General features: G+C 36.4%; 3 protein-coding genes across 3 annotated transcripts; 2 read left to right on the top strand and 1 right to left on the bottom strand.

Annotated features, from left to right (window-relative positions):
* Nucleotides 1–2,088: 2,088 nt before the first annotated feature.
* MONOS_6263 (putative non-canonical poly(A) RNA polymerase PAPD5/7) lies at nt 2,089–14,483 on the bottom strand. The gene is made up of 3 exons (XM_067876482.1): nt 12,155–14,483; nt 10,336–11,735; nt 2,089–10,050 (listed from the first exon to the last, which is right to left on the bottom strand). The coding sequence occupies exons 1-3, from the start codon at nt 14,395–14,397 to the stop codon at nt 2,447–2,449; spliced, it is 11,247 nt and encodes a 3,748-aa protein (XP_067724147.1). The 5' UTR covers nt 14,398–14,483; the 3' UTR covers nt 2,089–2,446.
* A 210-nt stretch (nt 14,484–14,693) lies between these two features.
* MONOS_6262 (uncharacterized protein) lies at nt 14,694–17,184 on the top strand (the record flags this gene model as incomplete). Its single annotated transcript, XM_067876481.1, has 3 exons — nt 14,694–15,152; nt 15,233–15,534; nt 15,831–17,184. 3 exons carry the CDS (start codon nt 14,694–14,696, stop codon nt 16,669–16,671), a joined length of 1,602 nt encoding a protein of 533 aa, XP_067724146.1. The 3' UTR covers nt 16,672–17,184.
* On the top strand, nt 17,091–19,740 carry MONOS_6261 (uncharacterized protein; the record flags this gene model as incomplete). The annotated part of the gene is made up of 2 exons (XM_067876480.1): nt 17,091–17,172; nt 17,266–19,740. The coding sequence occupies exons 1-2, from the start codon at nt 17,170–17,172 to the stop codon at nt 19,738–19,740; spliced, it is 2,478 nt and encodes an 825-aa protein (XP_067724145.1). The 5' UTR covers nt 17,091–17,169.
* Nucleotides 19,741–20,340: the final 600 nt, after the last annotated feature.

Here is a 20,340-nt window from a genome sequence, read left to right as displayed (position 1 = left end):
CAAAATTTTTAACTTCAGGCTTTTTCATTGAAAAATTATGCACTTTTCATTGACTTTTTAAGATCCAAAAACACAATAATAATGATTCCATTTTTTGACATTCGTGAAATGTTGGAAAACTTTATGTTTTGATTTCAACAATGCCTGTTTTTGGATATGAAAATCAAATTTATTTTTCAAATTTGAGAAAGTTTAGCGAAATTATTAATCAAACAACTTTTTAACGCTTTGTGCAACAGAAGCTTGAAAATTCATATTTTCTCCCACATGATAAAACAATTCTTGTGATAATGATATATTTATTTGACTTATTAAAGAATGATTTTGAAAAACCAAAAAATCGAAATTTTCGATTTAAATATTGACTTTTCTATTAAAAATTTGCCCATCATAATTATAAATATGATTATATGGGTGATTGTTTTTGAAATCATATTTTTTCATTCAAAAATTTCGGTTAAAGTATTTCCTTTGAACATTAATTCATGATCACTGAAGAGTGAAAATGCTCAATAGAGACATTTCAGTATTTATTTCAGCTGATTCACTTATTCATGAAACAGTTGTGATAAATTGAGCATTTAAATTTAAAAGCTCTTTTCGATGATAAGCAAATTTTGAAAAATCTGCACCCCGAAAAAAGTTATGATCTCAAAAATAATCACCCATATATATTTTGCCATGTGATTATTTTTGATAGAAAATGTATGGAAAAATGCAAAAAATGCTCCAACACATAAAAATGTGTCAATGAACGATGTTTATAGCATTCAATGTGATAATATCTTGTTTTGACAATTGTCAAAAAATAATATTTACACATGCGTTGATAAACATTTAATTATTTAATGACAATCGTTTTCTTAATTTATCTTTTTTGTTGTTTATGAAATTACAAAAAAAGAAACTTCGACAAACTTTCATGCAATTCAGATGAGAATTCGAATGAAATGCACATTCATGATTCATTCCATGGCAAGATGAAAAAATACAACTAATAGCATTTTTTCATTTGAAAAAACCAAAAACTTGCTCGAAACTTTGGAATATGAAATCAAAAAATAAATAAAGTCATTGAAGTCTTTCAAAAAGTTATAATATTTATCAACAAAAGCAATCTTTCTGAGATTAAAAACAATTATTAAATCCACCATTTTTTTAATTCGGTATTTCTGTCAGACTTTTGTCATGATATTAACTTATGTTCACAAGAGAACTCTATGAGTGAGGTGCATCATTTAAAGAAAATTCATAATTATTTCGTTTTTATGTAATAAGGAATCATATTAAAAAGAATAAATTTTTGATGATTCAAAAATTTGAATAGAAATTTTGTTTTTTCATAACACACATTGATGGGATATAAATGTTATTTTTTTCTAAAATTTGATGACATACAAATTTAAAGAATATGAAAAAGAAACGGTTATCACTGGAATTATTTTCCATTAATATCATTTCCATTTTCCCATTTCTGTTAAGGAAAACAGTTCAAATTGATGTTTTAATGATGAGATATTTTCAGAAAATTTATTTAAATGAACAAAAAAGAAAGAAAAAACCACAAATGTTCCAAAGAAAAGATATTCTGCGAAGACAACTGGAAAATGGGATTCATCCTGTTACTAAGATGATCCATCCCACAATTTTTATAATTTTCATAAAAGAAATCGCTTCTTGGGTTAACCCTAACCCTTATGTTGTTCGAAAAAACCCTAATCCAACACTAAGTCCGATTTGAACTTGCTATATTCGTCAAAACCCAAAAAACTTAATAAGTACAAAATAAATGCATAACAATATATATAATAATAAATGGCAATGATCATGCGGAATTATGATATTCTCCATTTGCCAAACAACTTTTCCATTTTTGCTATTTCTGAATTGAATTTGCAGTGTTAATTTTTCAAAAAAAGTTTTTCTTCTTTCAAAAGTTATCATTTCCATAATACTAAAAATCAAAAAGGCATAATTCTATCAAATTCAAAAAAGACTGGTGTTTTCTTTGTGCATAATGCAAAGGAAATTTTTGTTATATAAATTTTAAAAACGTAATACATGATATTTTTTTTTCCAATAAAAATATTCAAAGTTTATGTTGAATATTTTATAATTATAATATATTTGATAAAATAATGATTAAAAATGAATAAGCATCATTCGCTTAATTTCTAAAAATTTTACATCTAATTACACAAAAGAAAAAATAAACAGATAAATGAATGAATGAAATAAAATAAAATAAAAATAAAAACAAATCACAATTACAATATTAGACTTCAAAAACAGATTGGCTAAAAAAAAAAAAATCGAAGTTATCTTTCAAAAAATGTTCATTCATCAATTCACCTTTTAAAATGTGACAATGCTCATTCACTTATTGTTCACAAGCTGTCAAATGGTATTGTTCCAAATCATTCATTCAGTGCTGTCATTTATTCTTTCAAGATAACCTTTCATTCGCTGAGTCTCCTTCAAATGCACTCACTTGCTCCACAACTGCAATAGCTGGTGGAGAGCATGACGGATCAGGAACAGGTTCTGAGAACGACGAAGATTTTACAGAAACAGTGTGTGAATTTTGGGTAACAGGTGAAGATGAATGAGAAAGCGAAAGCGAAAGGCCTGGTGATGGAGAATTGAAAGCAGTATTATTAGTGTGAACTGTATTTAATGTGTTTTGATGGTGTGTGGATGAAAATGAAGAAGAAGAAGATGATGTTGACGATGATGAGGATGAGGATGTTAAAGAAGTCAACGAAGAGGAAGAAGCATCAAGATGATTTTGATTCAATTGCTGGGAGCAATGTGATGTTCCATTTGCACCTAAAGACGCCCCAAATGAAGGCGACACAGAAAAAGGAGAAGAAGGCGAGACAACAAGTGTAGGTGTAGACCCTGGCAGATGAGAAAGCGGAGCAGAAACAGCAGGAGTAGGGGAAGGTGAAGAAGAAGAAGAAGAAGAAGAGGAGGAGGAGGAAACACACGAGGGAGAGACAGAATGGGCAAACGAAGGAGTGAAAGAAGAAGAAGGAGAGGAGGACAAAGATAGCACTGAGCTTTTGCTGAGAGAAGGTGACACCTCGGTTAACACACCAAGAGGAGTGGCACGAGAAGCTGAAGATGAGCAGCAGGAGACAATCGAAGGCGACGTTTGCTCAGCCGATGTCGAATCATCACTTATCTGAAATATGTCCCCGTCATCGCTTGCGTATTTCTCGCTTCTCACACTTTTCTCCTCGTCCTCTTCCTCTTCCTCAATCTCTTTCTCCTCCTCATTTCCCGTCCTTCTGTTTGTTTCCTTCCACCTCCTTTCATCATCACCATCTTCATTTCCAAATCTATCCACCCCACTTTCAAAACCCCCTTCCAAATCTGAATCCATCTCTGCAAGCGCAATCAACTGCTCCCTCCCTTTCTGATATTGCTCAAACATTCTCCTTTCCTTCCTCTGCTTCTCAGCCTCCGTTTCTCCCTCTTCTCCACAGTTTTCGCTTCTCCCTCCTCTGTTTTTAGCCTGCTGCGCCTCCATCCCTTCGTTTATTCGATTCATCAACCCTGTTCTCTTCCCTGAACTACTCGAACTCTCACTTATTCTTCTCTTCCTCTGTTCCTTTTCTTCATCATCAATATCATCGTCGTCTTCTCCTTCTCCTTCTTTTTCTCTTCCTTCTCTTTTTCCTTTCCCTTTCTCTCCTCTTTCATCCAACAACCCCATCATCCCACCATCGTTCATCCTCCTCATTGCCACAGCTGGTGGAGACAGTTCTGGCTGTGGAAACAACGCTCCTTCACTGTTTTTACTGCTGCCATCGTTACTATAACAACTTCTATTAATACTTTTATTATTATTGCTATTAAAACTGTTTTTATTACTGACATTTCGTGAATCTGCTCTGAGTTGTGATGAGAAAGGCGATGGTCCGCTGTTTGGCCACACAAACTTCAATGAAATGCGCTGTGTTACTTCTTCATTTGAAGAAGAAGACGATGAAGAAGAAGAAAGGGATCGTTTTGAGGAACTTAAAGAGCTTGAGGAATAAGAAGAGGAAGAAGAGGAAGAAGAGAAAGGAATAGAAGAGGAAGAAGAAGAAGATGATGAGGAAGAAGAAGATGAAGAGGACAAAGAAGAAGAAGACGAGGAAGTTGGAGGAAGAGAACTAACCTCAGACGTCGAAGGAACATTTGACGACGAAAGCGCTTGCGAATCTCTTAGCAAATGTGCGTTTCTCGTCTTCTCAACTGCTCCACTTGTCAATCTTCCAGAAATTTCTTCTCCTTCTTTCCTTGCTCCTTTTTCTTTCCGCTGCCTCAATCGCTCCTCAATCATCTCGTCAGCATCGCCAAACCCAGAAAGCAAAAGGTTTCTTTCACTCTGTCCTTTCTCTTCTTTTCCTCTTCTTTCATCTCCTTTTCCTTCTCCTTCACTTTCTCCTTCTTCTTCTCCTTCTTCTCCTCTTCCTCTTCCTCTTCCTCTTTCTCCTTCTCCTTCTCCTTCTTCTCTCCTCTGCTTCATGCCTTCCATCTCTTCTCCTTCCATTTCTTCCATTTCCTCCTCCTCCTCTTCATCTTCATCCACAAACTCAATCAAAACCTCCTCTTCCTCCTCTTCATCGTCATCGTCATCTTCATCATCATCCAACTCATCATCATAATCTTCTTCATCTTCATCTTCCTCGTCCTCTTCCATTTCTTCTTCCTCTCTTCCTTCTCTTCCTTCTTTTCTTTCTCTCTCTTCCTTCTCCGCCCTCCTCATCCTCCTCGCTTCTTTCTTCGCCCTCCTCTTCTCTTCCCTCCTCTCCTCTGCCATCTGCTTCATCTCTGCTGCTATTGCTGCTTTCAAATCTTCCACATTGTCAAAATGCTTCACCGTTTCCACTTCTAATGCAACTCGGACAGCTGAACTGCCTTCGTATAAGCTGAGCCCTGTTTCTTCTCCTTCTCTTTCTTCTTCTTCATCTTCCTCTCTTTCTTCATTTCTTTCTTCGTTTCCTTCTTCTTCTTCTTCTTCTCTTTCTTTGTCTTCTTCTCTTCCTTTCTCTCTTTCAACCTCCTCCCTTTCAGTAATCTCCATTGAATTATCAAAATTCATCATAATTTCTTTGTCTTTATTTTCTTTCTCTTTCATTTCAGTTCTTTCTTCAATTGAATCAATTTTCGTATCCAAATTGGTTTTGTATTCATTTTTGATTCCATTTTCAGAAGATGAAATAAATTTGAGGTTGTTTTCTTGGTTTTGTGCTTCAGATGAAGAAGAAGATGTAGATGAAGATGAAATTGAAGAAGAAGAAGAAGAAGCAGAATCAGAAGAAAGAGAAGAAGAAAATGAAGCGAAACTATTATTTTGTTCAGAAGTTTGATTTTCCTTTGAAATCGAAGAAGAAATAGGTGTTTGCATAGCAATTGGTGATAATTTTGAAGGAAGAGTTGAAAGTTCATTGAAAGAAAGAGGTTTGTTGCTGATGTTGTTGATGTGTGGAGGAGAAGGGGAGGCATATGAAGAAGAGGAAGAGGAGGAGGAGGAGGAGGAAGAAGAAGATGAAATGGAAGAAGAAGCTGAAGTGGAAGATGAAATGGATGAGGAAGAAGAAGAAGAAGAAGAAGAAGAAAACTTCAATGAATTTCGAACATTGGTGTCATTACTACCCATGTTATTATTAATATTAATGTTAACATTACTGTTATTGCTGCAATTATCACTCGATTTCTGTGTTTTTGAAGGAGAATGAGAAGAAAAGCGACGTGAAGAAGGGATAAATTCGGGTGAAGCAGTCGACAAGTGAAGATGATGTTCAAATGAATCAGAAGAGAAAGAAGGAGAAGAAGAGGAAGAAGAAGGAAAAGTTGGGGTGTGTGAAGGGGAAGAATAAGAAGAAGAAGAGGAAGGAGGAGGAGAAGAAGAGGAAGAAAAAGAAGAAGAGGAAGATGATGAAATGGAAGGAAGAGTAGAAGAAAGAGAAGAAGATAACGAAGTGATTGGTAATGAAATGGAAGAAGAAGAAGAAAGAGAAGAAGAAGAAGAAGAAGAAGAGCAAACAGCAAGAGAAATATGAAAGTTATCAATGTTCAATTCATTCACAGGAGTTGTGTCTGTTTCTGTGTCTGTGTCTGAAGGTGTTGGCGTTGGTGAGCGTATTGGATCAAGAACAGATAAATGAGAAGAAGAAGAATTAGAACGAGAGGAATAAATGGAAGAAGAAGAAGAAGAAGATTTTAGGTTGGAATTTGAAATGGAATTAGAAGAAGAGGAAGATGAACATGTGGAAGAAGAAGACGAAATGTTTGAGGATGAAGTGATTAGAGATGAAGTGGAAGAAGAGGAAGAAGAGGAAGAAGCAGAAGCAGAAGATGATGATGAAAATGACTCAGAAGAAGAAAGATTTGAAGCAATCTGATTTTCATTGTTAACTTTATTGTTGTTGGCTCTATTGTTATTTGCATTATTATTATAATTTCCACTGCTATAATGATAAATACCATTATTTTCTCTATTATTATTATTATTATTATTATTATTATTACCATATTTCTTCTCATTCTCTTCCTTCCTCTTCCCTTTCTCATTCTCATCATCATCATCATCATCTTCTTCTTCTTCTTCATCAACAACACTCTTTTCAACACTTTTATCAACGTTTCCCTCTTTTTCTCTCTCATTTTTATTGTTTTCCTTTGAAATTGACACAAAACCAATAGAAGAAGAAGAAGAAGAAGGAACAAAAGCAGGAGCTCTTGGAGATAATTCCCTCTGTATCTTATGAATGGAATGAGGAAGACTCAAATTATTTGTACAATTTGAAATTTTTGATATATTTTGGTTATGTTTGTTATTATTGTTGTCATTTTCTTCTTCTTCTTCTTCTTTCTTCTCTTTCTCTTCTCTTTCTCTTTCTCTTTCTCTTTCTTCTTTCAATCTTTCTTCTTCTTTCTCTTCTCTTTCTTCATTTTCTTTACTAATTTTCACATTTTCTGCAGAAGAAGCGAATTTCAATGGAACAAACACACCTGATGGAGGGAACGTGAAAGGAAGAGGAGGAGTAACATGAAGATCTGGATGACGTGAAGAAGAAGAAGAAGAAGAAGAAGAAGAAGAGGAGGAGGAGGAAGAAGAGGATGAAGAAGAATTTGAAGATGAAATGGAAGATGAAGATAAAGACGAAGAAGAGGAAGAGGAAGAAGAAGAAGAAGGAGAAGAAGAAGAAGGTGGAGGCGGCGGCGAGAAAAATCCGCATTTAAGTGTGTCTAACGGGGCAGAAGCGGATAATTCGTCTATGTGAGTGGTTGAAGAGAGGGCAGGGACGAAAATGATTGGGGGAAGATTATCAGGAGAAGTGCGTTTGGGAGGAAGGGGAGAAGGAGAAGAGGAAGGAGAAGGAGAAGAGGAAGAGGAAGAAAGAGAAGAAGAGGGAGAGAGAGAAGAAGAGGAAGAAGAGAGAGAAAAAGAAGAAGAAGAAGAAGATGATGTGGAGGAAGATGTTGAAACGTTTTGTTTTTGATCAATTTCTTTAAGAGAAGAAGAAGAAGAAGAAGAAGAATTTGACGATGACGTATTTGAACTTTTATCAGTTTGTGTCTTTATATTTGATTCTTGTTTAATTGAAGAAGAAGAAGAAGAAGAAGAAGAAGAAGAAGAAGAAGATGATGATGATGAAGATGAAATGGAAGAATTTGAGAGAAGAAGAGGGGTAGGAGAAGGGGAAGAAATGAATGGAGAAGAAGAAGGAGAAATAATGTCTGGAGTGGAGGAAGAAAGAGGAGGAAGAGAAGAAGAAGAAGAAGAGGAGGAGGAAGAAAATGAAGATGAAGGAGAAGAAGAAGAAGAAGAAGAGGAAGAAGAAGAAGAAGAAGAGGAAGAAGAAGAAGAAGAAGAGGAAGAAGAAGAATTCGAAGGGAAAGAAGCAGTCAGAGAAGAAGAAATAAAAGAAGGAGGAAGAGAAGAAGAAGAAGAAGAAGAAGAAGAAGAAGAAGAAGAAGAAGAAGAAGTATTAACCACAACATTCGGAACAATAATTGACTGAAGAGGAGGTCTGTTGAAACGAGGTTTGAAAGGGGGGGAAGTTGGATTGAGCGAAAAACAGCTTTTTTTCGGTGTTTGTTTTGGTTTTATTTTTTCTTTCTCTTTTTCTTTCTCTTTTTCTTTATCCTTTTCATTATTATTGCTGTTATTATTATTATTGCTCTTTTTCTTCTTCATCGTTTCCTTCAAAGAAGATATATTTGAAGAAGAAGAAAGAGAAGAAGAAGAGAAGGAAGAGGAAGAAGAAGAAGAAGAAGTAGAAGAAGAAGAAGAAGAAACAGCATTATTATTATTATTATTCCAATTGTTATTATTAAAACCCCCCACAAACTCCGGAAACGTCTCATGCAACGACGAGAAAGACGATACAAGAGGAGGAACAAAATGGATGTTGCTGAATTTGTATGCAGTTTCTATGAGAGAAGCCAAAAGAAGAGAGAAAATCGGATGGGAAGCGATCATTTCGGCTGTGAAGGTGACAAAAGGCGATTCTAACGAATCGATTGGAGAAGAAGAAGAAGAAGAGGAAGAAGAAGAAGAAGAAGAAAGAGAACAGGAGGAAGAAGAAGAAGGAAGAGGGGAAAGCGATAAAGGCATGGAAAGTGCTTCGTAAGGGTTGGAGGAAGCAAATGGGTTGTATGAAGAAGAAGAAGAAGAAGATGATGATGATGAAGCAGAGGAAGAAGAAGAAGAAGAAGGAAAAGAAAAAGAATAAGCCGAATTCAAGTTATTTCTTGCTCCAAATTTATATTTTGAAGAAGAAGAAGAGGAAGAAGAAGAAGAAGAAGAATTAATATTCACATTGCTTCCTCCCCCTCTTCCTCCTCCTCCTCCTCCTCTTCCTCTTTCTCCCTCTCCTTCCATTTGCTCATAGAAAAACGGCTTTGGGGTAATTCTTTGTCTAAAGATGCAATAGCGATAAGTGGAGAGGGGGGAATGAGAACGAGGAGGGACAATGGAATCGAAGGAAACAGAAGAAGAAGTGGTGAGAAGCGATTGGGTGTCGGAAAGGTTGTTGTTGGAAGAAGAAGAGGAGGAGAAGGAAGAAGAAGAGGAAGAAAGAGAAGAAGATGATGATGATAAAGAGGAAGATGGTGAAGAAGAAGAAGGAGAAAGGGAAGAAGAAGAAGAAGAAATTTTTTGTTTTTGATTATTTTTCGAAGAAGAAGAAGAAGAAGAAGAGGAAGAAACATTATTGTCTTTATCTTTATCTTTATTATTTCCCCCTCCTCCTCCTCCCCCTCCTCCCCCTCCCCCTCCTCCTCCATCGCCCAAATAACTCGAACAGCATGTCTGATTGAAGAAATGAGCAAGAAGAATATCGCAGTTGTCCTTTTCCCACTGAAAAGGGTGTTTTTCTATGAGCTCTTCGAAATAGCGGAGGTAAGAAGACAAAGCAGGAAGGGTTGTTTCAGAAAGAGAAGAAGAAGAAGAAGAAGAAGAAGAAGGAAAAAAGGAAGAGGAAGAGGAAGAAGGAAAGGAAAGAGAAGGAGGAGAAGGAGGAGGAGAAGGAGAAAAGGAAGAAGAAGAAGAGGAGGAGGAAGAAGAAGAAAGAGGAAGAGAAGAAGAAGAAGAAGAAGAAGAAGATGATGATGATGATGATGAAATAGGAACGAAAGAAGAAGAAGAAGAAGAAGGAGATAAATTACTAGACAGAGAACTAGAAAGTATAGAGGGGTATATGTTATTATTATTATTATTATTATTATTATTATTATCAGAAGAAGGAGAAGAAGAAGGAGAAGAATTTAATGAGGAAGAAGAAGAGGAGGAGGAAGAAGAAGAAGAGGAAGAAGAGGAAGAAACAGAAGTGAATTTCACGCTAAATGCACTTGTAGCAGAGGTTGAGAGAGAAGAAGAAGAAGAAGAAGAAGAAGAAGAAGAAGAAGAAGAAAGAGGAGGAGAAGAAGAAGGAGAAAGAGAAGAAGAAGAAGGAGAAAGGGAAGAAGAAGAAGAAGAAGAAGAAGGAGAAGAAGAAGAAGAAGATGAAGAAGATGAAGAAGGAGAAGAAACATTAATCAATTCCTTAACTTTGTTATCATTACCATCATCATTTTCACATCCATTTATCTCCAAAGGCAGAGGTTTAACGTTTTCTTCTTTGTTTTCGTCTTTTTCGTCTTTCTCGTCTTTCTCGTCTTTCTCTTTCTCTCTCTCTCTCTCTCTCTCTTTCTCTTCTTTTTCCTTTTCCTTTTCCTTTTCCTTTCCCTCTTTTTCTTCTTCTTTATATTCAGTTTTCACTTCAACAGAAGAAGAAGAAACATTTTCAGTGTCTTTTTTCAATTCAGAAGATGAAACAGAAACCGAAGTTAAACAAGGATTTTCCAAAACTTTTCCTTTCTCTTCTTCTCCTTCTTTCTTTCCATTAATTCCTTCGCAATTAACATTTCCCTCTTCTCTTCTTTCTCCTTCTCCTTCTCCTTCTCCTTCTCCAACAATTTTTCCTTCTTCTTCTTCTCCTTCTCCTTCTCCCCCTCCTCCTCCTCCTCCCTCTCCCCCTCCCTCTCCTTCCATCATCATCATCATCCGCATCAGCACCTGCACGTTCTTCACCCCTTCCACCCACGCCAAGCACCGCGCCCTCAAAAACCCCCACTCCGCTGCTATTTCCTCCCATACGCTCTCATTCAGCTCCCCTCTCCATCGAGTGAAAGAAGGGGAAACAGACACAATACGGCCAAGGATGGTGGGCCGATGGAGAATTGACTGCGCGGAGGGGATCATGTGAAGGCCCTGGATCCTCCAGGAAGGGGAAAGAGCAGGAGAAGGGGTGTTGAGGGGAAGGGGCAGAGGGGTGAGAGAGGAAGAAAGAGAAGAAGAAGTAGGAAGTGGGGGAGAGGAGGAAGGAGAAGGAAGAGGAATCGGGGTGGTGGAAGGGGAAGGAATAAGAGTTAAGAGACCAGGAGACAGAGAAGGAGATGGGATAAAGGAAGGAGTGGAGATAAAAGGGGAAGAAGAAGAGGAAGAGGAAGAGGAAGAAGAAGAGGAGGAGGAGGAAGAAGAGGAAGAAGAGGAAGAATACGAAGAAGGTTTGTCTGGAAGCGGAGGTTTTCTTTTTGTTCTTGTTCTGAGGGCAGAAGAAGAAAGAGCAGGAGAAGTGCGAAGGGAAGGGGTATGGGAAGCGATTGGGGTGGAAGGGGCGGAAGGAGAAGAACAAGGATCATGAGGAAGAGGAGGAGGGGTTTGTGAAGGTATGGGGGAGAGGGACAGAGAGGAAGAAGAAGAGGAAGAGGAAGAGAAAAAGAAAGGAGAAGAAGCAGAAGTGGCAGTTGGAGCAGCAAAAGTTGGTGTATGAAACTGTTTTGACGAAGAAGGTTCTTTCGAACTCGTTTTTTCCTCATTCGTTTTGTTGCAATTTTCATTTGGATTTTCAATTGAATGTTCATATTGGAATTTATCCTTTTCTTTTTCTTTTTCTTTTTCTTTCTCCCTTTCTTTCTCCCTTTCTTTCTCCCTTTCTTTCTCCCTTTCTTTCTCCCTTTCTTTCTCCTTCTCTTTCTCCCTCATCATCTCTCTTTCCCTCCTCTTCATCATAATGTTCTGCTGCACTTGAATATGCAGCTGGAACGGGGCTGTCAGCAACAAAAACGTATTTCCAAAAATATGCTTAGCTTTTCCAAACAAGAAACATGTTGAGCCAATGTTGATGTCGATTCTCTGTGGGTCTTCGACACAGAGGATGTTGTCGGGGGAGACGTAGTGCCCGTGGGAGTGTCTGGGAAAGAGAAAAGGGGAAAAAAAAAAGGAGGGGGAGGGGAAGAAGAAAGAAGAAAGAAGATAGAAGAAAGAAGAAAGAAGATAGAAGAAAGAAGAAAGAAGATAGAAGATAGAAGAAAGAATAATAATAACAATAATCATAATAATAATGAAAAAATAATATAAAATAAAACAAAATAAATAGAAAATAAATAAATAAATAAATAAATAAATAAATAAATAAATAAATAAATAAATAAATAAATAAATAAAACAAATATATTGAAATATTTCATTAAATATCTCCTCTATAATTTCTCTCTTTTTCTCTCTTTCTCTTTCTCTCTTTCTCTTTCTCTTTCTCTTTCTCTCTCTCTTTCTCTCTCTTTCTCTTTCTCTCTCTCTCTCCCTCCCTCCCTCACACACACACACACACACCTTGTATGCGAATGGTTCAGCACATTCATTTCATTGTTCGGATCAAACATCCCTCCTCTCCATGTCCTCTGATCGAAATAAAACCCTCCATTCCTCACTGAAATGCCCTGTGTCGTGTTATCAAACATTTGAGAATACAAATGGAAGAAGTGCACAAATACGACACCAATTGAAGGAAGATGGTCATAATCTGGAGGAAGAGAAGAAGAAGAAGAAGAAGAAGAATCAATTTCTCCTCTTCTTTCTCCACTTGAAGCATAACTCGAATTAGATGAATGAGCAAATGAATTTTCTCCTTTGTTTGGCTTTTCATATGATCCAAGCCCTGAAGTTGAACTGTATCCACATCCAGAGCTAAAACTTCCGCTTTCGTTATCACCACATCCTCTTCCTCTTCCTCTTCCTCTTCCTTCCCCTCTTTGATTTCTTCCCTCACAAAATTCCTCATCATCACACCCAGTTGATCCTTCATCCGAAGCCAAAAGCATTGGATAATTCACCGAAAACATCTGCAAATGCGACAAAACAAGCAGAAATAAAAGATAGCTGTTAATTCCGCCTGTAAATGACTCTGCAATCAGCTTGTCTATCAGATATGCCTTCAGAACAATGAGGAGGGGGCGGAGGTACAGAAGAAGACTGTTGGAGTTGGTGCGGCGCAGCGGGTCTGGGGAAAAGGGGGGAGGCGAGGAAGAGCGGGAGAATGAGTGAGCAGAAGAAAAAGAGGAAGAAGAAGAGGAGGAAGAAGAAAATGATGATGATGATGATGAAGGATGAAATGCAGGAGCCGATGTGGATAGTGTGGATTTGATTGAATGGCCAGATGAATTTGAATTAGAAGAAGAAGAAGAAGAAGAAGAAGAAGAAGAGGAGGAGGAGGAGGAGGAGGAGGAAGAGGAAGAGGAAGAAGAAGATCCAGCAAAATGAACCGTATTCTGCTTGTTATCACCTTCTCCTCCACTACCATCACAAAAATCACTCCCACCACTGTTATCACACCACCCTCCTTGTTCATTTAACCCACAGAAATCGTTATTTCCCTTATGCTCATGGCTTAATGACCCAAAATGCCACCCTCCCATCTGCCTTCTCCTCGACCGCTCTTTCTCCTGCTCGATGCCCATCCGAATCCAACGGCGCATTAAAAACGAGTTCAGCAAGCCGTCGACAGAATTCAACGACACATCTGTGTTCAATTGAGACAAGTGATCCAGACTTTTCAAAAGCGGAATTTTGGCTTGTGGCAAAAACAGTGTCTCAGTGATGCCTGGGTGTGTGGATAGATCCTGTTGAAGCATACACAGGTACTTTGTCTGCGTGGAGCGGTTCATGCTGAATAAGGACTGCACCCCTGAAGGCGATGACGAAGAGCTGCCGCCACTGCCGCCTTTAGAGGACGATGGAGAGGGAGATGGAGATGGAGTGGATGTGGATGAAGAAGAGAGAGAGCCAGATAATGAAAGCAGAGACGAAACTGACATAGTGCGAGTGGAACGGAACGCAGGTTCTTTTTTATTTTTGTCGAATTTGAAAGAAAAAGAAGCTTTTGATGGAAAATGTGGGTCTGAATAAATGTTGCTTATATTGCTTGAAGAATCAAAAATGTTAGATTTATCGCACGGTGAAGGTTCTGAATCTTCAATGTGACGCTGAAGAAAATCAGACGGGGGATCTGGATTATTGTCATCTCTGAAAATTACTCGGAAGTCAGGAAGTCCATTTGGAATTCCTAAAATTGTTAGATCCAAATCAGCTTGAGGCAAATATAGTCCAGTTGACATGCTTCCGTAAACTCTAAGCTTAGCCTTTGGCCAATGTATTGAAACAAAGTGAGCAATTCTATCAACTATATGCCTTCTAAAAAGATATTCAGTAAATGTGGGAGACATAAATCTGCAAAAATCATAAATTTCAAGCGATAACGCTTCAAAATGCGATGTAGCAGATAAATATTTTGTTGCATGAGATAATGCCCAAGGAAAAGATCTTCCGATCTCTTGGTAATATTGTGAAGGCAATGTATAATTTTCAAGTTCAGGAACTGTGCGACAATTTGCAGTTCTCCAAGCAATCTCGTCGCAAAAATCATAATATGAAAAATATTCAATTGGGTCTTCGGGTAGCATAATGCTTCTTGATGCAGGTGTCGGTTGTAAAAAAGAATGGTATGTTTCAAACGGAAAGTTAAGCGAATCGCTTTCCATGTTCTGTTGTTGGATCTGACTTTGTTTTTTACCACTCATGTTGTTGCACTGTATTTTGAGTAACTTAACTGAGTGTAATTAAATGGAATATTTCGCCAAAAACTAGAAAAAAAGACTGCGTCTTTTAATAAATACAATATATGGTTATTAATTTTTCTATCTTATGCAATAAATGAAATACAATTAATTAGAGCTTACGAATTCTGAATAAGATATAATAGCATGTTCTTTTTTGAATATTTTTCTCATTTCATTTTGTTGTGGTAAAATTTGATCTCTAACTTTTTATAAGTTGCTTTAAACATAAACTACAAAAGGATTGTGTCCTAACGCCCATGGCGTCAGATACCAGTGCGACGCAAGCATTTTTATCTTATAATTGCCCAGTTGTATATGGACCTGAGGGCTATCCGTTATTTATTCTTGCTTCTTTCTTTGTATCATGCCTTCTTTATACCGTTGTGGAACTTTTCCAAGAATTTACTTTAAAGCGCAAAAAAATTCATAAAATGAAACTTTTGTTTTTGATTTTCATGGGGATTTTTTTTTTCTTCAAGTCATTTGTTTTGGTTGCTCCTTTACCTTATTCGATGTTCGCCTACTCTCTCGTTTGTTATCAGCTTCCCCGTTGTTGGATAATGATAGCATGGCAGTTTATGGTTTTATGGTTGGGTCCGTCTTCAGTTTTCTCTACAAATCCTTCGTCAAAAATGAAATATTACATACCAATCTCATTTGCTGCAATTGATTTGATACTAATTGTCCTTCTAATTGTTATGAGTGCATTTGCAAAAGTCTGCCTTTTGTTGTTTTTTTACTTATTTTATTTTTTGATTAAAAAATTTTTTCCAAAAATAATTTAATATATTCTTAGTTTGAAACGGGTAACGTTGCAAAAAGAGTGACAACAACTTCTATAACCAACCTATTTGCATTTGCTATGATTGATTTGATGGTTGGAGTTTATTGCCTGATTCTTCTCCTTTCTATTCGAAAGCGTCGTCTTTCTCAAAGTTTTAAGTGGAGAACAAGAATTCTACTAATTGTTTCGTTTGTCATCTTCTGCTTTTACTTCCTGCGGTGCATATGGAACATTACTGATTTGGCAAATGTCAATGTGATAAAGGAAAGATGGAAAACTACATACGACAAATGTCTTTCTGATGATGGTTTTTGGTTTGTTAAGAAAAAGTGAATTGTTAACAAGAATAAATATTTGAAAGTTGATTGAATAGGAAAAGTGTTATAACAACTTCTGAAACGATTTATAATGCTTATGATATGATCATTAAAACCGATATTTTTATATTATGCGATATTTGTCTTTCTTACAATATTTTTGAATGCATTCAATGATTTATCTGTATCATAATTCCAATTTATCTGTGAACAAACGTGAAATTTCAATATAAATACATTTATTTTCTTCACTTTTCTTTTCTATTTTCTTTTTTTCAAATTCTCTTTAACAGCTGGCAGTATTACCTGCACTACTTCATCTTCTACACTTTCTTCGATGTGATCCCCCCCGCCCTGATGCTCGGTGCATTTGCTCTTCTCATGCGCCGTCGCTCTCGCCCATCCAAACAAACTCCAAAGGGAAGCGACAAAAGCAGCAGCAGTAATAACTTTTCTGCTGCTAATAACAATAACAGCATTTCCAATGTAAACTCCAAAGACTCCTCAGCCAGCTCGCTGAAGATGCGTCCAGACGGCAACTTCTCACTCGACAGCTCGATCAACTACGACCCCCACACCCGCTCTCTCTCTCAGTGGGCTGTCCCTCGGCAAAGCTCTCGCCTGGACCCGACACAGACACGGGACTACATTGCGATGTGCCTGGCAGCCGAGGAAGAAGGGCGGAAGGGAGAGTTGTGGGGGCGCAGTGCGGTTGATATGGTGGTAGGCAATCCACTCACGTCGCTATTGGCGTCGGATGGGCTATATGGGGCAGACATGGTGCAGGCAGTGACGGGAAGGGAGAGGGTGGTTGGGATGGTGGAGATGGGGGGGCTGAGGGCGGAGGAAGACGAGATGAGTTTGGGAGGAGGAGGAGGAGAAGGAGAAGGAGGAGGAAGAGGTGGAAGAGGAGGAGGAAACGGAGGTTATATGACAGCAGGGCAATCATCAGACAATTCTCCGTTCATGTCATCACTCACTTCACTGGATGGTGCTGAGCAATACAGCGCTCCTTCGTTTTCGAAGGAGGGTGAAGAAAACTACGCAGGCGGGGTTGCTTCGGGAAATGAGCAAGAAAAAGTGCATACTGTAAAGAAAAAGAAAAAGAAGAAGAAGAAGAAGAAGGATAATTAGATAATTTTTTATTTTTATTTTTTATTTTATTTTAATTTTTTTTTTCAATAGTTTTGTGTGTCTCTTGTATATTATTTATGTTAATGTTTCTCTATCATGATTTTCAAAACAACTTCGATGTATTCAAGCAAATTTTAATTATGTTTGCGAAGTTGTTCGTTTATTCATTGATAAATTAATTTTTTTCAAAAAATATATTCTTTTTAATTTAGTATGAGATGATAATTAGATATCTATTTTTAATCAACTCTTTTTGTAAATTGTATTTGACTTATATAATTTCTAATATATCTTCTAAAATAGTAAAATTATTTGAACACAAACAGTTTTTATACGCTTCATGATTTAATTTTCTAATAGTTTATTTTGGTCTTTATTGTCTTAAATTTTCTTTTGTAATTGACTGTTTGGCTTCCCTTAATAATTTTTCATGTAATTCTTTTCTTTTTATTTTCAATAAAAGTTCTGTATAGTTTCAAATAATTATAAAAAACTCAAATGGTATGGCATTAATTATTCATATTTTTTGCAAATACATTTTTTTGCATTTTTATTGTCATTTTCGTTAATGAATAAATATTTTTTCGTTAAAAGCTTTCATCGAGTGAAAGTTTTCTATCGCAATCAAGCAGTTATTCAAGCAATTTATTTTTTTGCAGTGATCCTTCGGAATCAATTATTTCTTCGGAACGATTCGAATTTGCGAATTCATCGAAAGGTTATTCATATGACGAAGTGTTCAAAGTAAAATCAAACATGATTTTCAAAAATGTTCGATTTCCTGAGAGCAAAAATGTTGGTGGTTCTTTTAAAAATACATTTTTGCGCGATGACATTGGATTATTAGATTCTGAGTGCAGAAATTTACAAATAATTTGCAATTCTTCAACAAACGAAAAGGAGCATTCATCCCCTCTAGGAAAATCTTCAGCATATTCTATGGACGTGATGTGCCCTTCATCTGAGCGATCTATCACCGAGAAAATTAAAAGCGAAAAGCAATTCCATTATCCCATAGAATCACAATCAATTCTTTCAGATGATGGGATTTTTGAATCTAATGGGGATAATGCAAAATTTTCAAATTTGAATAACAGTATTTCAAAGATTGATTATTTGAATTTTCCAGAAAAATCAGGTTCTATTGCGGGAAAAGGCTGTCCGTTATCTTCCAAAATGACTGAAAAAGAAACGGAAATAGTTCCTGAGGATATTATCTCATTACAAGAAGAAGTGTTTGGATCCATTCAATTTTCAGAAATGTTAGTCGCTTTAAAGGAAATGATTAGCAAGCCCATTCAAGAAAGGGATATGAACAAATGGATTAATTCGGCTCATCCTTCAAAAAAATCTCAGATTTGTAACAAAGTTAAACATTTCAATGCACAGAGAAAAATAACAAAAAATGAGGAATCGACTCAATTCACTAAATCGTCGAGATTAGCAGTCAAAGCGCAGACAGAAAACTGTGGTGCAGAAGAGCAAGAGCGCTTCTCTTTGGAAGGTGATTCGGATTGTGATTCTGTTTCGTCAGAAGAGAAAATGATGGAAAGGAGCCTTGAACTCTGGGAGCTTCCATCAGAGCTGAAAAACCACGAAACGTTGGAGTCTAGAAAGGATCAAATGATTCAGAGGTGGAAGAAATACGAGGAAAATGTGGAGGAAATGTCAGATGAGAAAAAAGCAAATGATGGCATCCATTGTTCAGATAGTGAATGCCAACCTATAAGCGAGCAAAGCGAAAATGAAGCGAAAGCAAAAATTACACAGAAATTATGGAAGCACATTGTGAAGCAGGAGCTGAAAGAAGCGCAGCAATTCCTGTTGAGCGATGGAGTGTGGGTTGAGAAAAGTTGGATGAAAGATGAGGAGGAAGAAGAAATGTGGAAAAAGGCAAAGAAAAAAGCTTATGAAAAATTTAAAATTAAGATTATGAAAAATAAATTAAAAGAAAAGCAAAAAATGAGTTTTAGTGGCAAATTGGGCGAAGAAGAATTAGAAGCTTGCTGCAATCATCTTGATGTAAAAGATGCAACAGATTTGATTGGAGGAGAAATGATAATTCATTACAATGATAAAATACTGTTTGGAACATCAACGCTCGATAAGAAAAATGAAAACATGTCTGAACATTGTGGCAAAGAAGCAGATTTTCAAAGAGAGTTAAAGATACAGGCACCAGAAAGCGCTGAAGGAAGCCCTTTGCCAACAATGTCCTTTTCGCTACCTGATCAAATTTCCAATCATTTATCTCCAACATCTTTACTGCCTTCTCATTCTGCTTCATTGAATTCTTCTTCATTTGAAAATTACAAAAATAATACTCTAACAGAAATTAATGATTCTTTTCTCAATCCTTTTACGTCAATCTTGCCTCTTGGAGAAGTTGAAATCTCTCCTCCAACAACACCTCCTCCGCCTCTTCCAATGACTGAAGAGTGCCCATCTGCCAATTTTTTAGCATTTCAGCGTTTTAATTCTAATTATCCATTTATGGAAAAGCAGTGCTCTGCTGCTTCTCTATCACAGCCACACACCTTTGAGGAGAAACGAGCATCTTCTTTTTCTCCTCCTCCTTCTTTTCAATCAAACGATATTTTTAGAGATTATCATTCCACTTCAATTCATCCTCCTCTTCCTTCTGCTCCTGATTCCTTTTCTTCTGATTGTCTCTCATATCCTGTTTTTGATTCGCTTCCACAGAGGAATCCTTTTTTTAAGGTTGCAGGCTCGCAGCAAGCTCCCTTATCAACATCTCGATATCCTCTTTCTGCTGAAAGTTTTGAATATCCAAAAGACGGAGGGAAAAAATCCAATAATTGCACAAATAATTACGGAATAGCTCACATTTTTCAGGTTTCACCATCTTCTTATTCAACTCCGGTGCCAATAAATCCTGTAACAGTTGAACTACCTTATTCCTCAATTTTCAAAAAGGCACAAAATAATAAAGGTGACAAGCCATTATCTCGTCACATTATGACGAATTTGTCTGAAGACGAAGTTGGTAAATTTAAATTTTTTGAGATACTAAAAAATGATTTGAATGAAAATAAGAATGGTAAATAACGAAATTGAGATTAAACATTTGTTTCAGTTTTTCATTTTTTGCAAGTGAAAACATCAGGTCAAATAAATGATTATTTCTTTTTGATATTGTAAGTTTTCTATCAAAGTTATCGATTTGAACATTTATACGATCATTTCGTAAATATTTAATTTGTATCTGTTAAAATAGGTTCATATTTTCATTTGAACCCAGTTTTTTCTAAGACACTAATTTTTTTTTCGTATATTGCTTCAAATAGAAGCTTGTATTCAATGAGAATATTTTTTTAATCAAATAATATATTTCTATAAGGCTGTATGCCAAATATTTTTGAAAATTAATTCTTCAAAAGAAAGATCTGAATTTATTAAGTTTTATTTTTTGATCAATGTTTTGCTTGTGTTTCCACGAGTTTTTGAAATCAAGTGTTTTCCTTGTTGGTATTGTTTTTAAACTTTTCTTTTTAACATTTTTGGTTATTTTATTACTTCAGAAACTCTTTTTTTTTAACTTGTTTTTACACATCACATTTTTTTCGTAAAATTGAAATTTTGAAGAAATTTGTTGTTATTTTTTTTGAATTAATCATACGTGCATGATTTACAAATTAGTCTATTAAA

Source organism: Monocercomonoides exilis, assembly GCF_001643675.1.
Source record: "Monocercomonoides exilis strain PA203 chromosome Unknown scaffold34-1095894, whole genome shotgun sequence".
NCBI classification, from domain to species: domain Eukaryota; phylum Preaxostyla; order Oxymonadida; family Polymastigidae; genus Monocercomonoides; species Monocercomonoides exilis.
This window is presented reverse-complemented; position numbering and strand designations above follow the sequence as displayed.

Excerpts from the sequence above, each read along its gene's own strand:
- MONOS_6263 (XM_067876482.1), bottom strand. The coding sequence starts at position 14,397 with ATGAGTGGTAAAAAACAAAGTCAGATCCAACAACAGAACATGGAAAGC. Across the intron at positions 11,736-12,154 it reads CTGAACCATTCGCATACAAG|ACACTCCCACGGGCACTACG; the intron begins GTGTGTGTGTGT and ends TCTCTTTCCCAG. Across the intron at positions 10,051-10,335 it reads AAAAGTTTTGGAAAATCCTT|TTAAGGAATTGATTAATGTT; the intron begins GTTTAACTTCGG and ends ATGATAACAAAG.